Source organism: Exophiala bonariae, assembly GCF_035927105.1.
Source record: "Exophiala bonariae strain CCFEE 5792 chromosome Unknown scaffold_21, whole genome shotgun sequence".
Lineage (NCBI taxonomy): Eukaryota > Fungi > Ascomycota > Eurotiomycetes > Chaetothyriales > Herpotrichiellaceae > Exophiala > Exophiala bonariae.
Window position 1 is genome coordinate 431046 of NW_027042496.1, and position 13273 is coordinate 444318.

General features: G+C 47.7%; 6 protein-coding genes across 6 annotated transcripts; 2 read left to right on the forward strand and 4 right to left on the reverse strand.

Moving 5' to 3' along the window:
• Positions 1-1005: 1005 nt before the first annotated feature.
• Positions 1006-2835, reverse strand: LTR84_005726 (uncharacterized protein; the record flags this gene model as incomplete). The annotated part of the gene is made up of 2 exons (XM_064849291.1): positions 1006-1143; positions 1198-2835. 2 exons carry the CDS (start codon positions 2833-2835, stop codon positions 1006-1008), a joined length of 1776 nt encoding a protein of 591 aa, XP_064703994.1.
• A 699-nt stretch (positions 2836-3534) lies between these two features.
• Positions 3535-4672, forward strand: LTR84_005727 (uncharacterized protein; the record flags this gene model as incomplete). Its single annotated transcript, XM_064849292.1, has 3 exons — positions 3535-3806; positions 3861-4487; positions 4543-4672. 3 exons carry the CDS (start codon positions 3535-3537, stop codon positions 4670-4672), a joined length of 1029 nt encoding a protein of 342 aa, XP_064703995.1.
• A 724-nt stretch (positions 4673-5396) lies between these two features.
• Positions 5397-7079, reverse strand: LTR84_005728 (uncharacterized protein; the record flags this gene model as incomplete). Its single annotated transcript, XM_064849293.1, has 2 exons — positions 5397-6805; positions 6866-7079. 2 exons carry the CDS (start codon positions 7077-7079, stop codon positions 5397-5399), a joined length of 1623 nt encoding a protein of 540 aa, XP_064703996.1.
• An 876-nt stretch (positions 7080-7955) lies between these two features.
• On the reverse strand, positions 7956-9080 carry LTR84_005729 (uncharacterized protein; the record flags this gene model as incomplete). The annotated part of the gene is made up of 3 exons (XM_064849294.1): positions 7956-8125; positions 8173-8825; positions 8872-9080. The coding sequence occupies 3 exons, from the start codon at positions 9078-9080 to the stop codon at positions 7956-7958; spliced, it is 1032 nt and encodes a 343-aa protein (XP_064703997.1).
• Positions 9081-9497: 417 nt separating this feature from the next.
• Positions 9498-11041, forward strand: LTR84_005730 (uncharacterized protein; the record flags this gene model as incomplete). Its single annotated transcript, XM_064849295.1, has 3 exons — positions 9498-9516; positions 9563-9681; positions 9761-11041. The coding sequence occupies 3 exons, from the start codon at positions 9498-9500 to the stop codon at positions 11039-11041; spliced, it is 1419 nt and encodes a 472-aa protein (XP_064703998.1).
• Positions 11042-11461: 420 nt separating this feature from the next.
• LTR84_005731 (uncharacterized protein) lies at positions 11462-13158 on the reverse strand (the record flags this gene model as incomplete). Its single annotated transcript, XM_064849296.1, has 3 exons — positions 11462-12615; positions 12671-13030; positions 13086-13158. 3 exons carry the CDS (start codon positions 13156-13158, stop codon positions 11462-11464), a joined length of 1587 nt encoding a protein of 528 aa, XP_064703999.1.
• Between the last annotated feature and the right edge of the window lie 115 nt (positions 13159-13273).

Sequence of the window (13273 nt, forward strand, 5' to 3'; positions counted from 1 at the left end):
AGTCGTTAATGTTAATGTGGAGACTGTGGCCATTTTTGCTGTCGTTGAAGGGCCTCTTTGCCAGTGCATGTATTGTGCCATTATAAAGAGTTCTCAGGTTTGAAATGGTTTCTCGCGACAATGCTGTACGTGGAATCCTCTGATGACCATGTTATGAATCTGTGTTTTGCTATATTATCAGAAAAATTTTGAGCTACCTGCATTTCTCGATCACCACTCGAAGGGATTTGTCTTTGCCAGAGCAATGATGCAGGTTGCCTTGGCCTCGCTTCTGCTCGGCTGAAAATCATATTAGACACCGAGTAAGAATATTCAGTATTGTCACATGTCCCTTCTTCGGCCAACTAAGACCCTCAGTGAAACCTACTTCAAACAGCTTCGGCCCCACTACTGACCAAATTCGGTGCTCCCGCTTGATGAATAGAGATCCCGATCAAAATTATTTGGTCGGAGCCTATGATTCGCTGCTTTTCGATACAGGAAAAATTTACTAGCATGTGCCCATAGCGGAATTTCAGACGACTAAATCGCGAGTCAGCCCGCGTGGTAGATCCTATAGGAAACACCATCTGTGTGAACAGGTTCACACGCTGCCACATCGCTTCATTTTCCGTGAATAATGAGCAGAGTCATCTAGCAAATGGAAATAATCAAGACAATATATGCGATCCCCATCTCTGATACGATATTAGTTAGTTTCCGCGCTGTTGTGGCTGGTCTATGGAGGTGTTTCCGGAAGACAGAGATGTGTACATGGTAGCGAGATGATATTCGCTAGTGAGCTTGAATATTAACCTATTTCTTTATTCACAAATAAGGCGATTTACATCATTATACCTAGGTAACCTTTAGAGCGAACGCTAATCAAGCAATTCAGCCAAATCCAGCCTGTAACTCACACTTCAGCCCTATGAGCTTGCCTCACTTCCTTTCTCGGCCACTGGAAGCGCAAAACCCATCCACGTCATTATATGACTACAAATAATTCTTTTCGCCTAATCGTGCTCAAATAAAGGGCAAGATCAAGTGACTGGGGTACTCTGGTCCAGTGTGAATGGTATGTGTCCCTTTGTTCAACTCGTGATCCGGTCTTGGTCCAGAGAAACTCGTGAACTCTGCAAGTGAGGGATATTGGCCTCCCAACTATAAAGTGTCAGTTGTGCTATATCTCATGTAATAGTGCAGATGAAAACTTACCCTCAAGCTTATGGTCTCACCAGCATCAAAATCCACACCCATAGCCCAGATGCCAATCTCCAGCTTCACGATGGTGCCAGGCTTGATCTTATCCTGCTTTCGGTGCGGATGGAAAGGAAATTGCGGATGAATACTTCTTGACTCATCAATCGCTCGCTGTGAAGCGCGCAAGATACCGACAGATCCTAAATGCAGGTTCAAAGTGGCTTGCTCTTTTTCGGGAATTTCTTCAATAGTCTTCACGGGTGTTGCGTGGAATGGAAAATTGAGGTGCATCAGTTCCTTTCCATCTTTATCCTTCTTTCTTAGAATTGCAAAAACGGTGAAATCATCTAATGCCTCACAAGACAGATACACAACTGCTTTCGGAAGTCCGATCAGGCGACTCGCATTTTCGAAGGTGTAGCTGAATTCTGCAAAACTCTTGAAGTCTTCGGAGTTGTAGGATTTCGATGATTCTGTCGAGGGTTTGGTCGTAGCCAGCTTTCCACTAGTACCATCAAGGAACAATTTCCGATATTCAGTGGATGGAGCTGGGAAATCCTCGAGTACAATATCGTCAATTGCCTCTCTGTTGCCGAATTGGAGAGCCGACCATCGGACCTTCGGCGTACTCGTCTCCCAGTCATTCTTTTCTTCTCGTAGGTAGCGATCGAAGAATTTTCCTAACTCCACCATGGACTCTTTCTCGGAATATAGTTCATACCATTCCTGTTTGCTCCCCCACCATATCCACTTGTTATTATGAGGAATTTCGAGCCAGCCGCGTATTGAGCCCATCGTATGGATTCCACTGACATCGGAGCCTCGAATGAAAACTGGACATTGGATCTTTGTCATATCCACCCGCTTGTCTTCCCAGTAGATGTTTTGAGTGGGTGAACGGCGGTACATGGCGTCGAAATCTTCAAGACCAGCGTTTGGCTGACCTCGAACAATTGCCTTTGCGATAAGATCGAAATTGCTCATGAAGAACCAGCCACCTCGACAGAACTGTTCTCGATACATATCTCCCATTCCCTCCCAAGGAGCAATCGCTTTCAAGCTCGGTGGTCTTTGGGCTGCGATAAACCACTGTGCGATGGCCAGTGCTGAGTTACCAGCCATACCAACGTTACCATTACACCAGTCCATCTTTGCAACGGCCTCGACAACATCATAGCCGTCCTCTGCGTCCTGGGAGCCCATGACGCAGATTTGACCATCACTGTTGCCTGCTCCTCTGGTGTCAACACTGATTATCGCATAACCCTTGGGACACCAATCTGCAGGATCTAAGCCTTCGAATTTCTCTAGTCCGCTTAGGTCGCTCTTGGGTACACAGCAGTTCCAAACGCACATCGGCAGCATGTCCATGGCGCTATACTTTTTTCCATAGAAGGACCAACTAAGGACAGCGGGCACTTTTTCTGTTGAGTTTGCTGGCCGATATACGTCGATGTACAAACGTGCGCCATCGCGCACTCGAATCTCTACATCATGGTCGATCTGGATGTCGCTGGTGAGTGCTTTGCCGTCAAAAGGCCGAGTTCCAGCTTTGATGACTTCGCTTTTTCCTGGTTGAAAGCCTGCATAACCGTTTTCGCCAATCTTTGGCTCGGCAATGCGCTTGGTCGCGACCTGGACTGGATTGGGCATCTTGAAGCCTCTGTCCTAGCTAGTAATAGTTCTGACTGAAGTTGTACCGAAGGGCGGTATAATGTTCTAAAGTCTTCCGTGGCGTGACCTCCAAAACTCCAATAGTGTATCTGCCTAGGTAGCAACTCTTGAGTATCTTATGTATCGGAATGAGGTATGATCATTTACAGCACTAAACCACGTTAGTGCTTGTACCTTACAAGACCGGAACGACGTGGGCCGCGAGTATACATGAGTTTGATTCTGCTACTGACTGCCGAATGTTTATCATTGCGATGACTGAGCCCTACGGATCTCGCCCACGACCACTAGTATTGTCCAACCCATGAGATGTGAATCCTTCGGCACAATATTAGAGTTTACGGAGATTTGACCCCACGGGGAAAGGCCGAGTTTTGTTCGGCGACTTAGCGTCCGAGATTGATGGCTCGGTGTGCCTCGGATGCACCGAGAAGAAGCAGATGTGCTCCAGACCTGCCTTCGTCGTTGATCTCGGCCAACTAGCTCGGAGCTATGCAGGTCAACCCTTGATCTTGGTCGGACTTAGGCAGCCACCAGAACTCAAGTCCTGAGTACTAACTATTATAAGCCGCCTAATAGACCCCAGATTGTACAGTATTGGAGATCAATCAGAATCATTTGTTCAAAGTGACCAACAATACAGCACAAACCACTATTCCACACCCAAAATCTATCAACATGAGCACCACCACTCAAACAGAAGAGTCACAGACCCTCCGGTTCCAAGCTAAAGACCTTGTGGAATTCGATCCCAATCGTGTATATGGAGACTGGCGTGATGACTTCCACAAGGACGGTTGCGTACTGATCAAGAACGTCATTTCGAAAGAGCGCGCAGCCTACTATGCCCAGAAACAGATCGATTGGCTGAAGAAATTTGAGCTGGGTTTCGACGAGAATGATGAGAGCACGTGGACAGCTGACCATCTCCCAGTCAGCTTCAAAGGCGGGTAAGTAATCCATGTTCAAATCCTCTAAAGCCATCTTCACTAACATGGCAATAGCATGTACTTTGGCTACGGCTCTAACCATGAAAAGATGGCATGGGAAGCCCGTATGGAACCGAAAGTCGTTGAAATATTCGAAAAGCTCTGGGAAACCAACGAACTCATCAGCTCTTTTGATGGTATGAACATCAGCATGCCTCGCCGAAAAGATATCGGATGGTCACCTTGGCCTCATTGCGATCAGAACCCGGAACGCAAAGGAATGCAAGCTGTTCAAGGCCTGCTCAACTACGCCCCGAATGGGCCCAAAGACGGAGGCTTGATGCTCATGAGGGGTAGCGCAAAGCTATTCAATGAGTTCTTCGCGCAGAAGCGAGAAGGCTTCGACCATGAAGATGCACCACCTCCAGAGTTGAAATACATGGATTTGTTCCTATTCAGCCAGAAAGACGTCAAATGGTTTGAGGAACGGGGATGTGAGTTATTCAAAGTGAACATGGAGCCCGGTGACTTTGTGCTATGGGATTCACGAACCATGCATTACGCCGAGCATCCTCAGGGAGATCAGATCCGACACGTCCAGTACATCTGCATGACCCCAAGACGGTTCGCGGGTGAAGAGGATCTCAAGCTTAAGAAAGAATGCTTCGACAACTGGGTCGGAACTACACACTGGCCTCACTGGTAAGTTCCTAGCCCTGGGAATCCTATACATCAATTTACTGACTTAATCAAATAGCAACATCCGTCCTGCATCTGAACCTCCTATGAGAAATGGCAAAGTCTGCCCCAAGAATCGGAACGAACCATTCGAGAAGCCGGAAATTACAGATAAACTCCTACAACTTGCAGGTGTAAAGGCATACTAGTTCGTCGACTAGTGATGATATTGTTTTGATTATCTCTGGGCAATTTGCACAGCATCTTGGAGGCTTAGAAAAGGACACATTTGAGCGATATTTCAAATATGTATATGAATATATATTCCCAAGAGAATTCACATTGCTTGATATCAACGTTCCATACTAGATATTCTGCTCGGAAGACTTTCGTCTATTTTTTTGGCTAGATTTTCGCCATTCCATATCAGGTGACCATTAAAGCAAGGGTATTGATTGCTCTTGCCTAGTTCGTGCAGTTCCGTTGCCATGATTTGCGGTGGCGCATAAGGCGCAGGATAGTCTTGCGTTGTAAAGTTTTGATACGACTTTGGTTTAAATTCCGTGAGTTGAGTTAGGTAAGATGCCCCAGTACAACGAATTGAAGATGCCGGTAGGGTTAGTGAAACAAATTTTCAGGAGTTGCCTCGATGAAAGATCGGAAAACAATGTCTCGGAGTGTATATCAGTTTAAGTTGCACATCTTCTATATGGAAGTAACAGTAAATAGAGATCATAGAGATTTCTAATGTTGGGGAGACACATATCATGAATTTCGGGCAGTCTTGCTCCTGTATGGCTCTATCTCACTCCAATCATCATGACACACAATTCTAAACACGTACTGCAAGAACAAATAGCCTCTGTGACGCCAATTACTCAGGAGTTCACTCTCAATCTCTTCTTCAGCAATTTTTAAAAGATCTCATGGGTTTTACTCGCGACCCTTGTCCTTGGCATACTTACCAGTGTAGCTTCTGAGCTTCTTTCCAAAGATATAGATAAAGATACCGATGGCACCAAGACCTGCAGTCAGACCTCCAAAGGTGTTGAAAGCACCATCGTATCCGGATTTCTCAATGAATGGTGCGATTCCGTAGCTCACTCCAAATGACATGATACCACGGAAAGCACAGATGATGACGAGAAGAGGACCGGCCCGTGCTGGGTAGCTGTCAAGGAGATAGGTGATGGCCACAATGTTGGCTCCGATGAAACAGAAGAAGTATGCGGCAACCGCCCAGACATAGACAAACCAGTGATACTTGGTTGGGTTTTGCGCACCTTGACCGTAGAGGATGGCAGTGAAGACACCAACCACGATAGGGAGGACAAGAGGAATCAACCGAACTTCAGGCTCATGAATACCTTCATTTCTGCGTGCTCTCCATTGAATCAACTTGTCGGAGAATTGTCCGAGTAGAGGCAGGCCGATGAAGGCAACGATGATCTGACCGCAGTTGGCATAGGAAACCGAATCTTGTGGCCAGTTGTACGGAGGTGCATGGAGAATATTGCCGTAGGTGGTACCGATAGCGATGTTGACACCAAGGGTGAGACCGTTGAGCAATAGTGCCCAGAAGACAGCAGGGAAGAAGAGGAGTTGGAACATGTGGCGTAAGCATTGTGCTGCAGCGCTCCATTCTGGTGTGTCAACCCAAAGTCTCAGATCAGAACGGAAGGTACGTGGTGCAAAGTTCTCAAAGTCCAATTCGGGTCGGTGGGTGCATAAGGTAACTGATGGGGCTGGTGCTATTCCAGACTCGATATTGCTGTTTGGCACGGTAGACTCCTGGAAAGATGTGAGAGGTCGGTTGTACTTGGTCTCCGGAAGGAACAAAATGGCTGCAACCAACTGAACGCCGGCAAGAATGGCACCAAGTCCATACCACCAGCCAGGGGTGATCCTCCCGGCGATTGGACCAGCGAACAATACCCAGACGGCAGTCATGCTGGTTTGGACGAGCTGCTGTGCCATAAGGAAAGTACTTCTCTCGTGGACGAAGAAGATCTCCGAGGTAATCAACGGAACTAGGGCCTCACTTTGGCCAGCGGCAAGACCGAGGACCATGCGAGCCGCCAGATGCCATTCATAGTTTGTAGCACAAGCACAAAGCACTGCACTGACCACCAGAATGACTGTAGACCCAAGAAGTACGATGCGACGGCCAACGGCGAGGGCAATGGGCATTCCAATAATATTTCCGATTCCCATGAAGAGTGTTGGGTATGTCATCAAGTGAGTGATATTTGCGTAGCCATAGCCGAGGGCTGCATAGGTTGGGATGTAGAAGCCCAAGAGACCGCCGAAACCCGAAACAAGGGAGAGACCGAGACAAGAGACTGGGAGAATGTTATCAGTATCACAACTGGGAATTTGTTTTGTTGCTCAATGCGACTTACAGATTGAGATAATCACCAAGACTATCCACTTCTGCCAGATAGGCATGTTCAGAGGATCTTGAGGGTCGGCCGTAGGCGTGGGAATGTACACCACAACGCCATCAGTGAGCTTCACTGTGCCCATAGTATCAACTTTGGCCAGGCCATCGCGGCTCAGGGTGTGCTCCAGCTCAACATGGCTGGCCTTTGCCTTGTCTGGAATTATTTCAGTCATTTCGTTTAGATTCCTATCGCTCTTAGAGCTCTTGCTGGTATAGGTGTTTGAAGAGTGTGTTTTGTGATGTGGTCCATCGTTCCAGACGATGCTGGACAAGCGAACTTATAGATAATTTCTTTCGTATCACATCTTTCAAGGATCGAGACAGTATCGCGCTTCTTTCGGTCAAAGGTCCTAGCCCCGAATGCGGGGTTTGAGCTGCTCCTTGGGAAGCTTCGCCACGACGAAAAAGTTGGAATTACGAATCTAATGATTGGAGGGGGCATCGTGGCCCCGAGAGCTGGGGTCTCGCTCGCCGACGAATACAATCGGAGGATGTTTCCGGTGTGGAGGAGAAGACCCACGGCGACCCACGGCGACCCACGGCGACCCTCCTCCACAGGAGGAATCCGGGGGCCGATATGTATAGATGTCGGTGTTGGAGTTTCGGCTCTACCCGAAGAATGCCTCACCGAATTACGAGATCTCGGGCGTCCATGTATAGCTTCACGAGATGGTTACAGACCACGGTTGTTCTTGGTAGGCATGCCCACTGGAGTCTAGATCTTCTCTTTCATTGAGCAAGCTTTCAACTTTCCGGGTTCGCGCTCAGAAGGATCTATGTGGCCAATGGTTTCCAAATCTGCCTGGTCCTGCGCCTTGTATTCTGGCCGAAGACTGCCATAGCCTTCTCTGAGAGACGTTGGTCGCTTCGGGAAATCGTGGGGAGATAGTCTGATATGAATAAGGGTGCCCGAAGGCCCGAGATAAATGCAGCGTTGGATTGTAATTGGAGAGAGAAAATAGTTTGGAATTTTTTGCAATGCAATCGCTATGTATACAAAATTTTGATGCCATCATTCTCCGATATGATCAACCCATTTTGATCTCTGTTCAAGCTGAGGCCTGAATGTATGGAATACCAGTCAATCTGAACGCTCTCTCAGTGAGTACGGGATCCTCCACAGGTCTTGAGCGAGCCGCTGAGCATAGAACCCCACCCCTCATTGCAGTGTTTGATCCAACATGACGAGCATTGGGCCAGTGCGTTGTTCCGAGACGGTCTAAAAGCGGTCAGTTTAAATTAGAGCAAGTTTCCGGATGTACTCACTCTCGAAAGCATCCTTCTTTCTAATCAAATCTTCTTGCGTAGCGCTCTTCACGGGCATAAAGCAAGTATACACGGCAAATCTGTCCTGTGTAGTTTTCGTCGGGACGTTGTAGTGAGGAATTCTACTGTCCCAAACGATAAGATCACCAGGGTCGGCGCAGACCTTGACCCATTCAAGGCCTTTGTCGTTGAGCCACTTCATGCCGTTTTCAGTGAAACCGTACCACTCAGGAGTCCAAGCAGGAATTCTTTCTTCGTCTTTCATGGCCTCGTGGAATTCTTCCGAAAGGCGATGGCCACCCCGACATACAATAAGACCACCATCATCTGGACCACAGGGGTTCAAATTGACGAGTCCCTGTAGGCATCTGAAACCAGGCTTTGCCGGGTCCTGATCTTGGTGAGGCCATGGCTTATTCTCTGGGAGGTCTTCTCGGTTCGCAAATCCAACATTTACAACATCGAATGATACGATCAGATCGGTATCATCATACACCCTCTCGAATGCTTCCACAACACCGGGCTCACTTCGGATATCCCAAACCCATTTTTCGTGAGTGACACCGTAATGAAGAATCATGCCCTTCTCGTTGACAACCGGTAACTTCGCTTGTTTAACGGTCGAAGGATCCTTGCGGGAATATCCAAGGCCACTGTCATACTCAGTTGAGTGCCTGATAAATATTAAGTGACACTTACAAGTCTTCGATGTAACTGTAGAACTTATCCGAATAGCCATCAGCTCGTACTCTGGGAATGGCACCCTTGATAACTGCATAGCCATCTCGATTGAGGTCATCTCGCCAGTCGCCGTAGTTGGTTGCTACTCCATCCAGCTTCATAGGACCAGATGATTTGGCCAATGCGGCTGTGGACTCGGCGTGAGATGTTGTCGTTGTAGTGGTCATATTTGCAATGGTAATCGGTGGTTTTGGTGTAAAGATTCCTCGACTTCTGATCAAAGGCTGGGAGAGAAGTGCCGAACTTTTCGCCAGTTGCGTTTATGTTCGAGGGAAAGTTTGTTCTTGGATCAAATGGTGACTCCTCTACATAAAAGTATCTTGTCAAAAAAATAACAACGGAAATAGCGGAACACGATCAGTCCGAGTGACGGTCGTGTCGAAAATTAACCTCCGAGCATATGATGGTCGTTGATGGTGACTTCCCCAGATTACTTACGAGTCACATAGAGAGTCTGGCCAATGACGGGACCGAAGAATGAGCTCGGTCAGGTTCGGTTTGCCCCGAAGCTCTCGAGTAAACCTCGGCATTGATCCGACCGACAAGCCGGCTTCACAAGTATCCCGAAAACCTGGAGAGTCCACATGGCTAGCGTGAATCTTTGTATGTGGCAGGGGCCCATGGAGCTGCTGATGGCTAAACACCTCAGATCATGTGGTCGTTTTATGGAGGAAAACATGGAGCATTGCAACCTATCTATTTGCATCCAAGGAGGCTGAAGAGCAGGATAGCCAGAACAAGATGTCAACAGCGTTCAAGATAATCGTAGTTGGTGGTGGTATTGCAGGGTTGTCGGCGGTAAGATCTCAAATTCCCAGATTCGTACAACCTGACTTACTGCGTTTAGGCAATCGCACTACGTCAAGATCACCGCGAAATCACTGTGCTGGAGCAGTCTTCCTTGAATCGCGAGATCGGGGCAACTATTTCGTTGCAACCCAATGCTTCAAAAATTGTTGAGAAACAATGGGGACTGAAAGGTCTTCTGGAGGCCAAAGGATCCATGGTCGATCGTGGATTCCAAATCTACAATCTTGATGGGCAACTCCAAATGCGGCAGCCATTGAATACGACAGCCAAATATGGCTATGAACGCATCTGCTACCACAGGATTGATTTGCATGATGCGCTCAAAGCTCGCTGTCGAGATACACAATTCCCTGGTCGACCAGTTGACGTTCGGGTTTCCAGCAAAGTTGTGGCATGCAACACTGAGACCGGGACAGTAACACTTGAGAGTGGTGATAAGCTGTCGGCTGATTTGATTGTCGTTGCGGATGGTATCAAGAGCGTGGCGAGGGAAGCTATTCTAGGCAACTCAGTTGATCCCTTACCCACTGGACATTCTGCTTACCGAATTGTACTTCCGATGGAGGAATTATCGAGTTCTAAGGCTTTCACCGACGTTCTGGATCCAAGGGAAGCATTCACAACGATGGTAATAGGCCACAACAAACGACTAATAATGGGTCCTGCAAGAAATTCCAGCATATACAGCATCGTGGCCATGGTTCCAGATGAAAGAATGCACGAATCATCAGTAAACTCATCATGGAACACAAAGGCAGACCTCCCCAAAATGCTTGCGACTTTCAAAGACTTCCCAGCATGGGCGAAAGTCCCTCTAGAGCTTGCGAAAGAAGCAGGGCTGTGGCAACTGCGAGACATTGATCCACTTCCAACGTGGTACAAGGGTCGTGCAATACTCATTGGGGATGCTGCGCACGCGATGTTGCCTACCCAAGGTCAAGGTGCGAGCCAAAGCGTTGAGGATGCAGAGGCACTTGGGGCATATTTTGCCGATGTTCATGGTCAACAATCAGTCGAACAAATTGAAACAATCAACAAGCGTGTCTTTGACTGCAGGTACGAGAGAGCCACGCTCGTGCAGAGATTCAGCAGACAGACGGCCAAGCCTGCGACCGAGCTGGGCAGCAATACGATCAAAATGAACCCCAATGAATTCATGCACTACAACTTCGACTATGACGGTGCGTTGGATTGGGTGAAAAGACGGAACTCACAGAGTCAAGGGGGTTCGGAAGTCAGGGAGGCTCGTCCCAGCAATACTGTCAAGCAGTCTTTACATACTCCAACGGTCGGACCTCAGCCCTTGACGGTATCGTGACAATGGTATAGAAAATGGAGAAGACGATGATGTAAATCACCCCAATTCAGATTTTTAGGCTGACAACAATTCCTTTCTTTCTTACGTATGCTTGAAATGGAGCTTCTTGACCCTGAATGCTGTCATTGTGAAATTGAGGTCTCTACAAATACTAGGTAGCACTGTTGCTTCAGCACGAAAACAAATAACAGTAAATATATACCTTTTCACGAGCAGGAATAGCTTGAAAGCGGCAGATACCATGTGACCATAGATTTGATGGTATTGCTAGAGCTCGGGAGAATCTTCGAAATCATTTGTGGAAATCTTCTTGGTGAGGCTAAATGTTACACTTTTACTGCACGGATCTCATGATTCTCCAGACAAGCTAATACCCTACCAGCTAATATAAACAACTCCGCAGTAACATCCTCTCACTGTCTACACAGTAGATTGCTCAGACTGAGCGACTTCATCAACAGGCTCCTCATGGTCCTCGTTAGATCGGTTAATCAGGCAAAGTTGTGCCAATGCAAGCACAGCGACTAGAGCACTGGTCCACCATGCCCCTGCCGAACCAAGCCAGCTATAAACAATACCGATCAGCGGGGGTGCTATCATTCTTGTTGTTGAACTCGCTGAGACCGCCAGTCCATTAATCCTACCCAGCTTCCGTCGAGGTGTTGCATTTTTCAACATGATGAGCAGGCTTGGATAAATGATGATGTTGCAGAACGCCTGTAATGCGAACACAAAGTAGACCGCCAGTTCTGGTCGTGGCCAGACAGTGATGAGCGACATGAGAATGTCCACAAATGGACAGACAAATGTCAAGCACAGAATTGTTCGCCATAGACCCATCTTTTGCATGAAAACTGGTAGAATCAGGAGTTGAACGACCAAGGACCAAAGACTATTTGTCGTCATGTATCGGCCGGTATCATGAACAGTAAGTCCCAGACCACCTTTCAGGTCCACACCGTATAATTTCTGAGGAATGTCGAGGATGAATATTGGGAACACAGACATGAACGCCATTTGATGAAAACTCATGAGAGCAATAGCAATAACCCATAACATTGGAGCACCAGTCACTACGTCGGAGATCGTCGAGGCATCAGATTGGGTTGCTTGGTCGTCCTCGATACAATCCTCGATTATGATGATCTCGGCTTTGTTAGTGAAAGACACGATGGAACCAGCGAAGGAGGGTCGTCGGACATCAAAATTCGGCTCAGTCAATGTTGGTAGGCTTGCTGAGGCATACGACGGTCGCCTGCCACGCTCTTTTGTCTTGGGTGTGAACAGTGGGGTTCGTTCGTCGGCAATCGACTGTTCAGTCTCGCGCTCTGCCCCTAGACCTTGGATCTTTCCTGGATTGGTCTCTTCCAGGAAGAGTGCTGCTTGCAAGATCGCAACAAAGATACATGCAGCCGCGATCAAATTGGGCAGTAGATAAGGAAATTTGCCAAAAATCCCAGTAGCAGCGAAATATTCGGGATAAAAGCGAGCTGGCTGTGCAGCATATCCTCCCAAGGCAGATCCAACTATTGAGCCAAGGCTCCAGGCAAAAGGTTGAATTGAGTATGCGCGGGCTATTCATGAGGTTAGCTGGAGTGCGTTGGAATGTCGGTCTCGAAAGATACTCACGCTCGTGTCGAGGGTCCTTTACTATCTCCGCAACCATGGTTTGGAGAACAGCGACATTACCGTTCAAAAAGCCACCAAGAAATCGCGCGAGTAGAGCAACCCAGTAATTTGTAGCAAACCCAAATATCAAGCTGGAGATTATAGTACCAGTTAATCCCATAATGATGACGGGTTTTCTTCCAATCCGATCAGACAAGGCACCCCACATCACTGCTGTTGTGGCCTCGGCCATGGCGAAAGCACTAACTAGCAGACCAGCATAAAATGATGCGTTGTTCGAGCCTCTGATGTCCTTCACCATTGCAAAGTTGTAAGAAACGATCGAGATAAATGCTATGGGTTCCGACAGACGGCACAGGCCTGCAATGATTAGCTGTCATGTTGTACCAAATGAATATCTCCAACTTTATCTCACCAAGTATGAGTAGTTGCTTAGCTGGAAATGGATGGTTCTTCCCTGCATCTTGTCGAACTTGGCTGGCTGCCATTTTGTATTTCTTGAGGGGGTTTTGGAGATGTACAAGGGAGCAGGATGGCACCAATTGGTCCTGAAGAGTGAGGTGCTCTCAGCTCTGATAACTTGAAGATGGCTCAATACTTGAG